The sequence below is a fragment of the Mus caroli genome, unplaced genomic scaffold (assembly GCF_978045245.1).
Source record: "Mus caroli unplaced genomic scaffold, Mus_caroli_1 scaffold_1, whole genome shotgun sequence".
NCBI classification, from domain to species: Eukaryota; Metazoa; Chordata; class Mammalia; order Rodentia; family Muridae; genus Mus; species Mus caroli.
In genome coordinates, this window is record NW_028227256.1 from 31,077,931 (window position 1) to 31,096,199 (window position 18,269).

Consider the following 18,269-nt stretch of genomic DNA (forward strand, 5'->3'; position numbering starts at 1 on the left):
ATAGTTGGTTTCTTGCATAAAAAGCCTTAGTTCTGTAAAACTTATTTTAAAGTCTTTGGGCCTTTCTTAAGAAAACAGTTGAGTTCTTTTCTTCCAGTGTGTGTAAGAATTAAACAGCTAGGCTTGACTTGCACACATTTCTTATTTAATATCTTAATTCATTCCAAATGCAAGAGGCCAAGTAATAAGCAAGGAAAATTTCACCTTATGTGGGTTTGGGGTATTAACAACCATAGGAACTTAGGAGCAGTGTTTCAATTTATAGGTGGTTTTATATAAATACTCCCATACGGTTTTAATGTATTTAAGTTTGCTGTGGAAACCTCTATTTAGTGGGGTTTTATCCTTTGTATTTACTTAGATAAGAAGCTGGACCTCTTATTGGATCTCATTTGGCTTCAGTAATGTTATCTGAGCTAGTAGGTGGGCCTGGGTTCTAAGCAAATGAGGACCTTTAGAGGTGGTGATATTAGGCTGCAGTAGCTAGGGGTGAATGGTTGCAGTGGCTGGGGCAGGCAGGCGGCTGCAGTGTCCAGAAAGCTGTAAGTTGTGTAGGTCAGCTTCTACATGTCTTAGAAAGACTAGGGGTTAAAATGAAAATATATACTATCTGTCATCACAACGTAGGCAAGTATTACTTTACATAAGAGACTTATTAAGGCTTTCTTATATAAGATCTCCTAAGGAAATAAATGCAGAGTCACTGTAGATTCAGTAGGTTTCCTTACTGCATTTGCAAATGCACTTGGGTTTTGTTGTCCCTCAGCCTCCCACACATACACACCCCATCCCCATGCTCAAAATTTTGGATTAATACAAACTGCATTGTGAGAAGCCATTGGTGGGGTGAATCACTTCAGAGAGCCTACAGCAATGTTTAGTAGTATTGTCATCTAGAATATCTGTAAGAAACAGGTTTGCTAACCTAAGTAATCAGTATTTAATTAACAGGTCAGTATCCTAAGATTTTTAAATAGTTTAGTTTTCTGATTTTTATGTCCAAAGAACTATTATATGAAGTTGAATAAAAAGGAATTTTTAAGGGTAGCATAGACTTTGTAAATTGAAATTGTGCACAGAGGTCAAAAGAATGCAGTGGTAGAAGATGAGCACTCATGGAGACATATAGAATGTGTGCACTCACAGGGACATATAGAATGTTAGCACTCGCCGTGCGTGGTGGCGCACGCCTTTAATCCCAGCACTCGGGAGGCAGAGGCAGGCGGATTTCCGAGTTCGAGGCCAGCCTGGTCTACAAAGTGGTCCAGGACAGCCAGGGCTACACAGAGAAACCCTGTCTCGAAAAACCAAAAAAAAAAAAAAGAATGTTAGCACTCATGGAGACATATAGAATGTTAACCACATAGATGGATGTCTCGGCTCCAGCAGAGGTCTGCAGTAGAATATGCTAGTTTTTAAAAAATAAACAAGCTGGGCCATGGTGTGCCAAGCTGGGCATGGGCCTTTAATCCTGGCACTCAGGAGGCAGAGGCAGGTAGATCTCTGAGTTCAAGGCCAGCCTGGTCTACAGGACAGCCAAGGCTATACAAAGTAACACCATTTTGAAAAACAAACAAAACTCATGAAACAGACGGTTGCCTTCATTTTTATTAATACTAAAAAATGTTCAAATGCTAATTCATCTGCTTACATCATACGCCTTTTAAGAAATGAGTGTGACTGGTGTGATGTTGTCATTCCTGGGATAATTTCTGTATGCTGCTGATTGTAAAGAGAAGGAAGTGTCGATCTGAACAGGGTGGCCCTGCATCCTTAATGATTCATGAGAGTTAGCAAAGATGCAGAAAAGTGCTCGTGAGCTGGAAAGGAGCCCGTGCGTTTGTAACTGCCAAACAAAAGCCTTCGTTTCTCTCCATCAATCACTGAGACACAATATTAATGGCTGAACTTAGAGTTAGCTAACAATGAAAATCATGTAATATGGTCAGACCTATTAAAATAAAAATTAAAGCATATTAAAATACTTAGTGTAAGTAAGAGCAAAATCACAAATTCTATAGTGTTAATAGGTCCCATTACCCAGGAGCGATAGAGAGCCTGGCTTATGGTCCAGGTAATAACGAGAAAATAGGGAGATTATAAAGAACAGTTCTTGGGGCTTGTTTAAATAGGTCATGGATAAATTAATTTTCCCCAGTTAAATCTTACTAGATGTTGCTGCTGTTTCCAGCTCCTTCTAGGAACCTCTGCTTTTTCTGTTCAGTTTTCATGGAAAGAGTTCAAATGATGAAAATGCCACGTGCCTGCTTGTTTCGTTTGTTCAGTTCACATAAGTTTGATGCTCTTTGATCTATAATAAAAATCTTTTCACGGAAAAGTGAGTGAGAGGTTTTCATCGTGCCTCAGTGCAAATAAGCTCAGAACTTTGTTATTCAAAAGAATAATCAGGAAGGCTGGATTTGCTGTCTTTAAATGAAAAGAGTGTCAGAGAAGCGAAGCATCTGATGAGTCAGCGTGTGTTACAAGAGAGGATGAGGGAGAAATGGCAAAGAGCGGAGAGCCAGGGCGCCCCAGAGACTTTCTCTGAGCAGGATGAGAGCCAGGTGGGGGCAGCAGAGGTCCCTGTGGCCATTGCTGCATGCTCTTGAGAGGTGGAGAGTCCAGGAGCACTTCAGGTGGCTTCTGCCCTAAGGCTCTGACCAAGAGAGAGAAAACTCTTGAAGTTCTGCTCCGGAGCCAACTTTGGTCAGCCTCTCCAAGTGGGAGCTTTTCCCCAGATCTCCTGAAAACCGGGTTCCAAACAGCCGTACTGGCCGGCATCAGTGTGAAGACGCAGCTGCCTGCACACTAGAGTGAACTTAAATCTGTAACCAGAAAGAGCATGGAGAAGGACAACGGGCCCCGAGACCCTGCAAGATGATGTGGGAAACCCCAGGATCTCAGGACCAGAAAGCTGCGGGTGGGGGGTACACTTCCAGGAGAAGTTATTTCTGCTAACGAGTTTCTGCCTGTCCCGCTCTTGTCTTTAATTTACCTGTTCATTCACTTCAGTCTCAGTTAATTCTCTGCATTCTTTCCATGGGCTTGCTTTAAATATATTAGCCAATTAACACTGGAAATTTTAGGCAATACTTTGCAAGAACATGCTCTTTAAACTATTTTCTAATTAAGGAGGACATAGTTTAGTATTAATTATTTTGTTCATAATTTGCATTTTGCATTGAAATTTATTGGGAACACGGTGCTTCGTCATATGAAAATTTTAACAGTCTTTTAATTGGGTAACTTTCCCCACAAGGCTGTGGTCAGAGTCTTCTTGTTTAATCATGTGACCTGCAGGCTGGTGACTCACACTGAGTCCTTGATTCAGTCAGTCCTTAGCAGCTCAACTGGGTTGGACTGGTTTAATAGTGGGAGGAGGCCCTTCCGGGTTTGAAATGTTCTCACAGGAAGGTGTGTGAGTGTTGTTGGCTGGGTAGTTCTTTCCCTCAGTCCTCGGGCTGCAGAGTCTGGATATATGAGGGTGTGTGCACACGTGTGCACTCACCTGCGTATTATAGGTCCCGGTTCCTGTGACCCTAAGCACTGGTGGCTACTAATCTAAAACAAAGCAACAACCAAAACAGTGCTTCATTTTACAAAGACAATCAAATGGTTTGTTTACAAAAGGAACCCAGAATGGTTGCACTCAGAAGGAATTAGTCCCAGGTAACTATCAACGCATTTAAAGCCAGGAAAGAGCCAGTGTGCACTGCATTGGAGAGACTAAGGAATATGGCTAGGTAGTGTGCATCTGCTTGCCGTTTTTATTGCATCTATTTTTACACTTAATTGGGAGGAGGGTACAATTTGGCAAGTAAGTATCAGAGGAAATACCAGCCTGTTTTACTTTGTTTTTGTTCCTGGCCCTCTTGCCTAGCCGAGTTCAGAGACGAACTGGGTGCTGAGCCTTCCCTTAGGAAGGAAAATGGATACTTACTGACACAAAGAAAGCTGTTCCCGTTGTTCTCCTGCTTCCGTTCTTGAGGGAGAACACCTCAGTGTTCCTTGCTTTATTGGGAGGGCTGCCAGTGCAGCCTGCCCAGTGGCAGCAGGATAAGCCTAGGCAGGCTCGGGCAGACACTCCCTGCCAAGGTCCCTTTCCCTTCCATAGTACCTTGTTCTGTGATTGGAACATAGTTTATTTAAAATGCATAATTGGTAGACACCTTTGGGGTTGTTTTTTTCCCCATCGAAATGTTGACTTTAACTTTGTGTTATGTGTGGATGTGTGAATCTTTGTAGAATAAGGTCCTTGGACTGTGGCATTTCCCTTCCACGAGGCTTTTGAGAAATGAATATTTCCCAGTTTAATTGTATTCTGCTAGGTCTACTTATCTTTTTCCTGTTCTAAACTTTACCCTTTTACTCACTGAATTATTTACATTTGTTACTTAAAAACACATCAAAGCTGAAATCATAGACATATTTTTCTGTGGTTAATGTACAAGGTGTTCATCAAAACACCAGCTATACCATGAGTTGAGGGAGGAAAGTGAATTAGCTAGGCAGATTTTCGAGTGGTGTGATGACTTCAAGCATTACAGTGCTGTGACTGGGGAGGTGGCTTGGTGGGTAAAAGTGCTTGCTGTGAAAGCAACATGCCCTGAGTTCAAATCCCCAGTACCCACATATAACTGAGGCATGGCTGCATGTGCCCAGTAACCCCAGGGTTAGGTGATGGAGATAGGGGATCCTGGCAGAATGCTGGATTCAGCTTAGCTGAAATGGTGGGCTTCCAGCTTAATGAGAGCCTCATAAAATAAAACATTTCTTCCTCAGCATGCCAAATTAAAACACACACACACAGAAAATCTGTGACCAGCTCTGATCCCCTTTCTCCTTGTGACCTGCTGTTTGGTCTGTAACAGTAGAGCAGTGATGGAGAGCCACGGACGGATGCTGCCTCTCCTGTCTTCATCCTGCTTCCTTCCCTTCGGCATCCTCTTACACCAGAGGAGCCAGAGGCGGGCATGTGTATCCTTCCCTAAGGATAGGATTTGTTTCCAAAACTCTTTGATTTTTCTGACTTGTTTATAGGTTCATATTCTCATCTTACCATGTGATATGAAGTAGTTTAACGTGTTAATTTTAGCAGAATGAAAATAAATGGCTTCTCACTGATAAGTGGATATTATCCCAGAAGTTCAGAATACCCAAGATACAGTTCACAGACCACATGAAGCTTAAGAAGAACCAAGTGTGGGTGTTTCAGTCCTTCTTGGAAGGGGGAACAAAATACCCATGGGAGGAGATACAAAGTGTGGAGCAGAGACTGAAGGAAAGGCCTTCCAGAGACTGCCGCACCTGGGGATCCATCCCATATACAATTACCCAACCCAGACACTATTGTGGATGCCAACAAGTGGTTGCTGACAGGAGCCTGATATAGCTGTCTCCTGAGAGGCTCTGCCAGTGACTGACAACTACAGAGGTAGATGCTCTCAGCCAACCATTGGACAGGGGAGCACAGGGTCCCCAATGGAGGAGTTAGAGAAAGGACTGAAGGAGCTGAAGGGGTTTGCAGCCCCATAGGAGAAACAATAATATGAACCAGCTAGTACCCTCAAAGTACCCAGGGGCTAAACCACCAACCAAAGAGTACACATGGAGGGACCCATGGCTCCAGCCCCATATGTAGCAGTTGACCTAGTTGGGCGTCAGTGGGAGGAGAGGCCCTTGGTCCTGAGAAGGCTCTATGCCCCAGTGTAGTGGAATGCCAGGGCCAGGAAGCAGGAGTAGGTGGGTTGGTGAGCAGGGAAAGAGAGGAGGGGATAAGGGGGTTTTGGAGGGGAAACCAGGAAAGGGGATAACATTTGAAATGTAAATAAAGAAAATATCTAATTAAAAAAAAAACAAAAATAAGTGGATTCTCACCTCCCTGCTTGGAGAAAGTTTGCAGTTTTTTTTAGTCTCTTACAGATTAAGGTTTTTTGTTTTGTTTTTGTTTTCAAATTTTACTCTAGGCAGTTGACTTACATGCGGGTGCTTAGAAGGAGATCGCTCTGTGTTGAAGCCAGTGGCTTCCTCTGGACTTGTTCAGGTTAGGAGGCAGCTACGAAAGGAGTTGTTTGTAAGCTGAAAGCCACAATTCTTTAATTACCATTTAATTATTACAATAGTTAGATCCTGAAGTACTAACAAAGCTTACAGTAAGTACAGTGCTGCTAATCTGTGCTCTCTGCCTTGTTAATAGAGCGGTACTCTGTAGGGTTAAAAAAGGAAGAACATTTGAAATAAACTCAGACACCTCGTTTTGAGAACAAGAGGAAATTATCTTCAGATCCTGTTTGCCACTTAGGAGTTCTTGGCTTTGATTGTCTCAGTAATATGTGTGCCCAAATATGAGCATAAAGGGATTCCAACGCCCTGTTACATAACTGTGTGTGATTCTTCTGCAAGCCCATATTTTCTGCTGGGGGACAGGGGAGGAGACAGCTTTATAGACCTTTGGGAGGTGGGCAGTGGGGAGGAGGTGAGATGCTTGCTACACCAATAAGAACAGTTAGAGAATGTGAAGTCTGAACAAGATCTGACCCAAACAGTCACCTTCAGGAATTTGTTATGGTAACTGCTGTGCTGTCACGGGAGACGCGAGGCATAGGGAACGCATGTTCTTACTGTGTGATCTGTTGAAAAGAGGACAGACATTATGCAACATATGCTGCTACACGTGCCTTTGTGGAGTTTGCGTTGAGCCTGGCCTCTGGGTAACTGGAGTGGGGTTTTCTTTGTCTTTATATTAAAACTTCCACTGGGTAAATCCCTTTATCATTTTCTACAAACTGCTGAGCACTTGGTTTTCCTAGGAAAGCCTGCTCCTGCAGGAGCCCAGCAGTCTGCCCTGTCTGTGCTTGTCCTTAGGCAGTGATGCATGCTGTGGAATGTCACAGGTCGGGGTAGAGCCAGAGTGGATGCTCGCTGAGGTGTCTGACTTTGGGTCTCTCTGACCTTGTCTGTCCTTTGTCCCCTCATCTCTCTTTACCCTTAACAGATGAGTGGGTATCTCCTCTCATGGAAAATAGGTGTCAACAAGTGTAAAGACTTTCTTCTCCCTCCTGGATGCACACCCATCTCCTTGCATCCAGTTCCATCGCCTCTGCTCCAGTGCAGCACAGCCAACCTCTTCTACCCATCAGAAGACTCCTGCTGCTGTGTGCTCAGTGGTGGTGCTGCTGCTGCTGCTGTGTGCTCAGTGGCAGTGCTGCTGCTGCTGTGTGCTCAGTGGCAGTGCTGCTGCTGCTGTGTGCTCAGTGGCAGTGCTGCTGCTGCTGTGTGCTCAGTGGAGGTGCTGCTGCTGCTGCTGCTGTGTGCTCGGTGGTGGTGGTGGTGCTGTTGTGTGCTCAGTGGCGGTGCTGCTGCTGCTGCTGTGTGCTCGGTGGTGGTGGTGGTGCTGTTGTGTGCTCAGTGGCAGTGCTCTCCAGGTGCCACCACTCTTCTCTGTCTTTCCCTTTCACCTCCTTTCTCCTTGGCATTCTGCTTTTCTCTTCCAGAGATCATCTTCCCCGTTGGGTTTTAAGCATGTTGGTTGTTTCTGTTAATTAAAGGATCAATAGATATATTCTTCACAACCCCGTGATTTTGTGTGTTCATGAGTGCACACAGCGGCACGCTAGTGCCTGCGGGTGGATGGGGCTGCTTTTTCCCATTCTCTTTTTGGCAGAGGTGTCTGCCTTCATTTCTTCACTTGATGCTTATTTCTCAACCATGCTGTACTCTGGTTCTGACTCCACCATCCACTCAAACCCTTGCAAGGGCTTGGGCGACATCCATGTGGCTCACTCTGTGCACTTGAACATGTTTGGCCTCTTGAACATTCAGTTCTTCTCTCTTAGCTGCTGTTTTTGGAGTGAGTGTTTAACCAGTGTGGTCCAGCTTTCTCCCTTCCCTCTCTTGTCTCAGCCATATTTACAACTTTTAGTTGCTACAACCTGTGTTACGAGCACAGTGCTGTGGGTCTGACCTCTTCTGGTCCCTGTTCCTCTCCCCATTGCCATCATTTTAACTTTCCTTGTCTGATTTCAGATCTGATCATTTAATACTTCAGTTGCTTTCTCTAGTTCTTAGGGGGAAAAGTTTGCAATCCTATAAGAAGTTCCCTTGAATCAGCCTCATTTTGGCCCCTTGCTAATGCCAGCTCAGATAACAAGTGAGTTTTCCCAGGTGTTCTCACAGTCAGGTGAGACCTCCTGGTGTGCTCTAAGCTCTCCATATACCCAGTGACTGTTCTCAGCATCTTGTTGCTTGGAATGTGGTAGATGCCTGTTAAATACTGTATGCATGAAGGAATAGACTTGGTGCTTTGTTGGTTGGGACAAGTTATGTATGTGTATACCCAAAGCATCCAGTCACCTCAGCCTGTGCATGGTATTCTCCGTGCCTGGGTTTACAATTTCTTTCTTGTACATCACCCTGAGATCAGCCCACATGGGTTCTTGAGCTTTGTCCCAGCAGCAGCTGGGAATCCCCTCCCAGGACCAACACATTTCCCGATGCTCCATAGGCATGCATAGCTGGAATTCTAGATGATTTTGTTCAAGCTTCTTTGTTATTGGTTGTAACTCCTGATTTCCAGTGGAAGTAAAAAGAGCTGTGCAGGATTTGATTTGTATCCCAAGAGAGAAGAGAGCAAGTCAGGATGAGATCACAGGACCCCTGTGGTTTCTGTTATTGGTATTGGTTTCCCTTAAGACTAAACTGTGATAAGACACTTACTTATACAATGTCCCATGGCAGTACATTGTCGTGTATCATTGTCCATACATGGAACATTTCATCTTGTATGACCACCTTGTTTCAATTGCAGTGATAAGAACCTTGACAGAAAGCATCTGTGTAGAGAAAGGGCCGATGAGCATCCATGCCTAGATTGTAACCCAGCATTTCAGGGGAATCACAGTGGAGGATCGTTTGTTTGTTTGTTTGTTTTTTGTTTTGTTTTGTTTTTCGAGACAAAGTTTCTCTGTATAGCCCTGGCTGTCCTGGAACTCACTTTGTAGACCAGGCTGGCCTTGAACTCAAAAAATCCACCTGCCTCTGCCTCCAGAAGGCTGGGATTAAAGGCGTGCGCTACCACGTCCAGCTTAGTGGAGAATCTCGAGTGTCAGTTATAGCACATCTGTAGTCGGAAGCAGAGGAGTAAGTGCAGATGTTTCTGCTCACCTTGTTTTCCTTACTCCTGCACAATCTAGGACCCAAACTCAGGGAATGGGACTATATCTCTTTAAGCTGGGTTTTTCAGTCAGTTAAGGCAATAAAGATAACCCCCCCTGATATGCCTGCAGGCCAACCCAGTCTGCACTTTCTTCCCGAGACAAAGTAACCACCATCCCTCCACCCCCTGTCAACTTGGCAAACAGAACATCACTTTAAGTTGTAATCTTCCACCCTTTATCCCCAAATTCTCAGCTTTTTTTAAAAAAATAAGAATTAGTTCACCTTTTAAAGTCCCCCACAGTCTTCACAAATTTCAGTACTTTAGAAGTCCAAAGTCTCATAACTGTGAGGTCCTCTTAATGAAAACAAGTTAAAGATGTCCAAAGTGTAATAGCACAGAGTAAATATTCTTATTCCAAAAATGGAAGAATGGGGACATGGGAACATTAAGGTCAAAACAAACCTAAAATCTAGACTTGCAAATACCTGCACAAAACTCCATTGTTGGTTGGCATCTGGGGCTTATAGTGTAGGGCCTTGGAGGGCTTGTTAACTACCTCTGTGGCTCTGCCCACCTGCGGCATACACTGTGCTCATTCAGGCTTAGGTGGGCTCCATTCTGAAACACCTGTAGCTCTGAATTCGCACAGCCCTGGCATCTTCAGTGCTTGGAGTATCCATTCCAAGAGAAGCTTTGCCTTCACGGCTTCCTGTCATCATCTCCCAGGAACTCCCAACAGCTTCAGGCTTTGGCTGCAGCCACTTTCAATCTTGTATCCTTTGTGCCTTTAGAATGCGTGTGCACCAAGAAACTGCTCTTCCCCCAGCTGCCCGTAGCCAGTTTCAGTTGAGACCAGAAATTGCTCCAGTGTCTTATCACCTCAGATCGCTGTGCTTTAGCTGCTTGTTTTGTTTTAATTTAACATAAAACAAATTTTGTTTGTTTGTTTTAATTTAAACATAAAAATTAGTCCTGTTCTACAGACTTAATCTTACCATTAATAATCTTCCTCTGTGCTTGAGCGTTAGATCAGTCAGCATCCCTCTCCAGTGGATCTCCGCTTCTGGAGTCAAACAAGAAAAATAAACTGAAAAATATTTCAAAACAAAACAAAACAAAACCAGCCTCAGGCTGGAGAGCTGGTTCAGCAGTTAAGAGCACTGACTGCTCTTCTCCAGAGGTCCTGAGTTCAATTCCCAGCAACCACATGGTGGCTCACAACCATCTATAATGGGGATCTGATGCCCTCTTCTGATGTGTCTGCAGACAGCTACAGTGTACTCATATATATAAAATAAATAAATATTTTTTAAGAATTTGTTGTTGTTGGTGGTGGGTTTTTGTTTTTTGTTTTATTTGTTTTGTTTTAAAACAGCCTCTTGTGTTGTACAAAAGGAGAAAATAATAGGCCACCTTAGTATTTGTATATATTTGCATTTCTACTGTTGAGTTTTCGTACTAATAAAAAAAAAATGTTTGAGAGGCTTCCTTAAGTTATCTATCTGATATTTTTATTTCTTAGTTAAGGAGAATAAAGTGATTCTACTTTAAAGGAATAAAATGAAAGTTTTAAGAAAGATCGTCACTTCAAAGGAAAATTAAATTTATTAGAGATGCTAACATGGTTTAGTTCTCAGACCTCAGATAAGAATGAATAAGAATCACACACTGAGAAAGCTGGGGCTGATGGTTCAGGCCTCTCAGTCAGGAGGTAACAGCACAGGATGCTCAGAAGATCATACTCTGATTTATATAGAGTAGAATTGAAGGCCAGCTCAGGCTAAAACTCATGGTAGAAAAAAAGCCGTACCAATGATCTCACGGAAAGAAAAGTTAGAACCCAATCCGAATTGAGTAGTGTTCTGTGAGAGACTTTCTCCTGGGGAGAGGACACACAAGCATGCACACACATGCACACTCCGGGGCTACCAACAGGAGTAAGAGGGATTGCTTAACCGAGGCAGGAGTGAGTCACACAGCTCCATCACAGAAAGCCCAGCTTAGCATAGGTGACCACTCAACAAAGCTGGGACCTAGAGCACGCAGAAAGACACACAAACAGCTCAGCAGGTCAGAGGGTACCTTTTGGCAGCTTGGCTGGTCAGCATCCACTTCCAGTACCTCAGCTGTTAGGTGCCTTTAGTTACTCTTCCTGTTTGTGAATCCCTGGGGAAGGAGGAGAGTACTGCTTTTGGTTGGTTTCAGGACTTCCTGAGACTTCTGTGTTGTTTGTGTCCTGAGTCTTATGGAGCCTCCTTTAGAGCTTCCTGGGTCTTAATGAGCTTCAGAGGAAATGGCTATACACAGAGAAAGGCCTGGATATATCTATTTAATAATTCTCCACAGCATCCCAGCTAATTCTTACGAGTTAATGTATGAATCATTAAGTATCTAGAGTCTGGAAAGTAATATTGGGATTATTCCCCACCCAAGGAAAAGTCTCTTGTGGAATTTTAGTGTTCAGATAGCTTTTGGCTGTTACTATGGATATATTTTTAAATTATATAATATCTGTCGATACCTACATGTATATAAGTCATGTGTATGTATGTGAACATATGTGTGTGATTTAAACATTTTGTCCAAAGTGAGTGCTTTTTAAAAATGGGTACTCCATAGAGTATTAAATATTAATTTAATTCAAAACGTAAACTTACAGCAGTAGCTATTTCTTCTTTTTAAAAATTCTGTTACTGTGATTAACAATGTGGGCAAAAGCAACTTGAGAAGGAAAGGGATTATTTCATCTTATATTCTATAGTCTAGCATTGAGAGAACTCAGGAGAGGAACTTAAGCAGAGGCCATAGAGGAACACTGCTCACTGGGTTGCCCTCTGTGGCTTGCTCAGCTTAACTTTACACAGCCAGGACCATCTGCCAGGGATGGTGCAGCCATAATAGGCTATGTCCTAGTAGGCTGCTTCTTCCCATAGACATCATTGATGGAGAACATAACTCCCTCTGTCTTCCTTACAGGCCAACCTAATGGAGGTGATTCTTCAGTTGACATTACCTGTTTCCCTGATGACTCTAGCTTGTGTCAAAACAAAAACAAACAAACAAAAAAAAAAACCTGATCAGCACACTCTTTCAAAAATACATTTTTACTTTATATTTTTATAATATATTATGCCTACTAAGAATGTACAGAAGTGGTGTGCCCTTGTTTTTGAGATAGGGCCTATGTAGCCCTGATGGCCTAGAACTGTGTACATAGACCAGGCTGGCCTCATCTATCTATCTTTGCCTCTGAGTGCTGGAATTCAAGTTGTGCACCACCACATCTGACAGGTTTACATTTTCTGGCCTCAGTTCTAACGACTTTATGTCCTTATGATCTTATATTTTCAATTTAAAATTTATGTAATTTTCTTGTAATCATTTCTGAAAGAAAAGATGGGTTGTGGTGTTTTTAAGAGGTATAAAGCAGCCGGGCATGGTGGCGCACGCGTTTAGTCCCAACACGTGGGAGGCAGAGGCAGGCGGATTTCTGAGTTGGAGGCCAGCCTGGTCTACAGAGTGAGTTCCAGGGCAGCTAGGGCTACATAGAGAAACCCTGTCTCGAAAAACCAAAAAACAAAAGAAAAACAAAAGGTATAAAGCATGTAAAAATTAAATTAAAAGGTAATAAAAACAATTGAGAGCTTATCATTAAAATGCTTTTCTACAAAATGTCTAGCATATATTTTTGTCAGAGTGCATTATGTGAACAAGAAAACATGTCAATAAAATAGGGGAATGATAATAACTAAGCTAGTGTACTGCCTTCGTGCGCCTGCAGTGTGGGCTCATGCTCTTTTCATACTTAAGCCAGGCTGTGAGTAAAATTCCCACTAACATTCCACAAAAGTGAGACGCGAGCTTTACGATGGGGATAAATATCTTCAGTAAGAGGGAAGCATCTGAATTACTTTGTGTGTACAGCACACATTTGCATGTGTGCATAACGTGTGTGGTGTACAGCTGTGTGCTCACGGGTCTTCTATTGCACTAATACTGCCTTGTTACAAGGTCTCTCCTGAAGACCACCATTTTGAAGCTCACCATTTTCACAGGCTGACCAACGGGCCACCAAGCTCTTGGGGTCCATCTCTCTGCCACCCAATGCTGAGGTTATACACACACAAAGCCATGTCCAGCTTTTGATAGATGGCTGCTTGGGGTTTGAACACAAAACATTTCATGGTTGCATCTGAGGCATCTCTCTAGTCCCAAATAGATGGAAATTTAAAGACTGTGTTATCCCAGTGAGATTATCAAGGGTGGAGGCGGTAGACACTCAGAGCAGAGCACAGGCCCCCGGGTGCTTCAGGAAGAGCAGTGGAAGGCCACTGGAAGAGGGGAAGGGGCCAGCCAAGCCAGGCAGCAGGGTAAGAAAGACTCCTTAGGGTCTTTGGTTTTCCCAGTACCTTTCGATTTCCTCCCCTTTACAGTTTTTTTCTTAGCTAATTTGTTTTCTCTGTTGCAACCTTTGGCTAGAAGACATCCACTGCAGTCTCTGTTCTGGTAACGTTGTTAAACTCAAGACAGAGGAGGGGCTCATTCGGCTCCCTGTGTTGTGCAGCTGTTTCTCTTCTGAAATGACCTCATCCTGAAAGAAGTTTTGTGTTTTATTCTCTTGGTCAGAAAACCTTCATTCTTCAATGACTTTATTCATTCCCATTGGGATTACTCAGTGTTTATGCTCCTTGCTAATGGCGGGGTTCTCACAATAGCGTGCTCTTTCTTGCCCGGAGGTTGGCAGTCTCAGAAGGTCTGGGTCTTATTTCTCCAGGAAACTTGAACAGTTTTCTATTGGAAGAACTTTAGACATTTGGTCTATTTTTTTTTGTTTTTTTGTTTTTGTTGTTGTTGTTGTTGTTTTGTTTTTTTGTTTTTTGTTGTTTTTTGATACAGAGTTTCTCTGTGTAGCCCTGGCTGTCCTGGAGCTCACTCTGTAGACCAGGCTGGCCTCGAACTCAGAAATCTGCCTGCTTCTGCCTCCCGAGTGCTGGGTTTAAAGGAGTGCACCTTTGTACATATCTGTTTAGTATTCTTGACATAAGTACATGTCCTGGGTCTGTGAATCTGTGAATTAAATAAATATTTTGTGTGTGTGTGTGTGTGTGTGTGTGTAGAGAGCTGTCCTTATCTCTCAACTGTTACTGGTGAATGTTGGCCACATAGGTGGGCGTGGAGGCCAGTGAGGTATTTGTGATGATTTTCTAGCCTGTGGACAAATAGGAAGCGGAGATACATTTCCATTCCATGAACACTTCCTTCTAAGACCTAATAAAAGTACAGGTAGATTGACTGGGGGGGGGGGGGCGGAGGGGGGCGGCGGGGGCAGAGGCGGGGCAGAATCCTGCCTTTTCTTTAGTTAAACAAAAGTACACAGTTGTGTTTAATTTTCTTCCCAAGATTGGTGATGTACTTTGGGGGAGTTTCTTGTGCATATGACTGCTACACAGTGTTCTTACTGCTCATTCCTCCCATATGCCCACAGCACACAGAGGGCCCGCTATTTGTGGGGGGGTAATGTTGAGCAAACCTGAGAGCCTGTGGGATGACAGAGGTCTCCTCTATATAGGGAGGTTCTAAAGAGATTTTAGTGGGCAGGTGCCGCAGAGAATTGAGAGGCTGGTCCTGCAGAGGCTGGGGAGGGGTGGGTGCTGCGGAGACCTGGGAAGCATTTAAAGCAGTGGTTCTCAACCCATTGGTTGCAAGCAGATATTCCTGCATATCAGATATCCCGCATTGCAGATATTTACATTACAGTTCAAAACAGTAGCATAATTACAGTTATGAAGTAGCAGTGAATAATTTTATGGTTGGGGATCACTCCAACATGAGGAACTGTATTAAAGGGCCCCAGCATTTGAGAGGCTGGGAACCACTGGCTTAAAGGAAGCCTCAGTTTTAATATGGGTGTGGTACTGGTACTTGCAGATCTATAACTTAGGTGGCTAACCCAGGCAGGTGTCAGGTTGAATTGGCACGTACGAAACTTAACACGGTGCATTTTTTCTTAGGCCGGACCTGATAGACATGAATACTGTTGCTGTTCAAAGCAACCTTGCAAATTTAGAGCATGCTTTTTATGTAGCTGAAAAAATCGGTGTTATCAGACTTCTGGACCCCGAAGGTGAGTTTGTCTTCTTGACTCTTACCTGTGCTGGCACAAACATCTCATCAGAACTCGCCTGGGCATCGTGAAATAACTCATGTCTGTTGCTGCTTGTAGATGTCGATGTCTCTTCCCCGGACGAGAAGTCGGTGATAACCTATGTGTCCTCCCTTTATGATGCATTTCCCAAAGTCCCCGAAGGTGGCGAAGGCATTGGTGCAAACGTGAGTGTTGCCTTTTCTGTGCTTGAAGACTTGCTTCATTGATGACCCGAATTTCTTGATAATTATAGTGCAGGATTTTTAAAAAAATGCCATTTAATTATTTGGGTTAGCGTGCTATTCTGATTGCATGTATATCTCACAGTGTGGTTATACCATTGAAGTTGAAATGTAACTGATAAACAGTCCTTGTGTCTCAAATTAAGGAAGTGACTTGAGAGTCCCAGCACATCTCTGAACAACAGTTACGGGTCACTGAAGTGTACGGATTCCCCTTTTTTCTTTGCTGCCCCTTTAGAACCGCTGGTTCTTCTGTCCTTCTGCATAGCTAAGCTGTCCCACTCTAGAACACAATTTAGAGTTGACTCAGAAGACCCTGAAACATACTGATGGTTGTTCTCTGACTTACAGATGAGGCCTAGGTGCAGGTCTCTGCATTTGGCCAGGTGGCCAGAGCTAGGTTCCTAGCTTTAGCTCTTGGGAGCTCACTAGATAGCATTTCTCACAGGCTTGTGGAATTTCACCAAGCTGTGCACCTTGACATGACCACGCTAAGCAAACGCTATGTCTAGACGTGACCAGGAAGCTGTCCGTGTTCATGTGAGATCCATGCCCCTTGAACTGAGGCTCCCCTCTCCCTTCTCACGGATGAGAGAGATGAAGATATATAGATACACGTGCACTGCTTGGAAGCCTAGTGCTTTCTTTTCCAGTGGCTTATGTCTCTGCTCTGTAGTATTATTATTTCTAGGTTTATTTTTCTCCTCTGCCCCTTGCCTTTCCTGTGAAGACTGTAACCTCTTGGGTCTCCATGCAGTGTGTTCCCGTTTCTCTTCTCTGAGCTCCTGCCACCGAACGGTCCCTACAGCTCCACTCCTTTATCTTCTTGCTTAGTGTCACCTCTTCTTTCTACCTGTAGACCTGGCCTTGAGCACTTATGCTTTTCCATCTCTTTTCCATTTCCATTTTTCCATTAACTCTTCACATGCCAAAGTCATCGTCCTGGCCTGTCATTAGTGATACTGTTCACAGGCTACGTGGTAAAATCTGTGCACATGTTTCAGGAGTTAGAACTGCCTTTTGATTATCATTATTGACAATCCCGTCTGTTGCTCTGTAGTATTAACCAATCACTTAGAGGCAGAGCTGTGTGAGTGCCATGCCTTCTAGGACTCCTGTCTCACCTACGCTCTGCCTACATCCTGCTTAGGCCGTATGAATACTCACTGCCTGTTATGGGAGAGCTCAGAGCCCAGCCTTCTCGAGAGGCCTCTGGTGACCAAGGCACACATGGATCCCGATTCTTCCCTCCAGTTTTTAGCCTGTGCTGCCTGTTTCTGCCATTCAAACACTTGAGTAGATATTACTCCCCAGTGCTCTTTCAGTGAGCCAGACAGTAACTCCTGACCACAGGTGTTATGCTTTAAAAGTTTTGATTTTTATTATATAACAGTGAGTGTAGTTGTGCCATCTCTAAGCATCCTCAGAAACTTAATTATATAATAGTTCATTCCCTTGTAAAAGAGTTTGTTTAATGAGTATTTGAAAAATCCCACCACATCTATAACTGTGTTGAGCGTCAAAGGCTGGGGGACTTAGATGCTTAGCGGTTGGCAGGGATGCTGTAGCCTGGCCTCTGTAAATTGTTGCTCCCCTTAAGTTGAGTTCTAGAAACCTCTCAGGTCACAACATTCTTTTTGAAGCCCCAGAATCCACTTTGGTGCAGTGACCCAGACAGCCACTATCTCTGGATCAGAATTGGCACTCACTGGGACTGGGTTAGTGGCCAAATGTTAATAGCACGTTTTAAATTGTGTTTGTGTAGAAAGTGTTGTAGCCGGGCAGAACCTAAGAAGACGTTCACCTGGTTTTCTCTGTCAAGCTTCATGACACCTGGCCTCTTAGGAATATGTCTAATAAGCTGTGTTGCAGAAGAGTGTTCTTATCCATAGATACAGCTTTCCTGATGTTTTGTCATCTAGGATGTTGAAGTCAAATGGATTGAATACCAGAATATGGTGAACTACCTCATCCAGTGGATTAGACACCACGTGGTCACAATGTCTGAGAGAACATTTCCTAACAATCCTCTAGAACTAAAGGTTGGTATATCACAGACATCCCAAGGGGTTGGTTTGATGGGAAACTTTAAACTAAATGCTAGGTTAACCCCATAGGTTAACCCCATAATTGCCAATAGGTTACCTATTGGCAAGCTATACATTTTTACTAGGCAGATTTTTTTATTACCCATTTTCTAAGGTAAATAGAAAAATATTAATAATTTTAAAATTATTTAAAATATTAAAATATTTTAAAATATAGCAACAACATCTTTAAGAATTTATTTAAGATTTAATTTGTTGAGAATTGAAGGTATAATTTAAGCGATTCTGAAACTAACATTGTCAGATTGTACTTGAGTGAGAAATGCTAAGAGCCCACAGGATATTGGAACAGGAGAGTCCCAGGAAGCTCACACACACAGCACCAGTCAGGAGCTTGCCTCTCTGCCTGCCTGAGGGCTTCTTTTGTACAGTACAAGGCACATCCTGCAAGTTAAGAATTTTAAATACAGATCCATCTAGAGAGCAAGTGAATTTACAATTGATGATCGTAGGCTGATGTTAGCGGCCAGGGTTTGGAAAACCTTTGCTAATCATGTGGTCTTAGACACAGTCATTGAGGAAGAGATGTCACACCAGCATAAAGGAATCATGAATGCATCACTTATCAAAGACTAAACTATGTCATTTTATACATTTGTATTTGAACTAGCAAAAGG

At 43.4% G+C, this 18,269-nt stretch overlaps 1 protein-coding gene across 24 annotated transcripts in view; it reads left to right on the plus strand.

The window, feature by feature from the left end:
* The window catches only part of Dst (dystonin), a 396,685-nt gene that overhangs the window by 227,720 nt on the left and 150,696 nt on the right, over positions 1–18,269 (plus strand). For all 24 annotated transcript variants that reach the window (XM_085836145.1, XM_085836168.1, XM_085836161.1 and 21 more), the window contains 3 exons: positions 15,169–15,281; positions 15,381–15,487; positions 17,467–17,586. In XM_085836145.1, the coding sequence (XP_085692271.1) occupies positions 15,169–15,281; positions 15,381–15,487; positions 17,467–17,586 (340 nt within the window). The remainder of the gene's footprint in view (positions 1–15,168; positions 15,282–15,380; positions 15,488–17,466; positions 17,587–18,269) is intronic.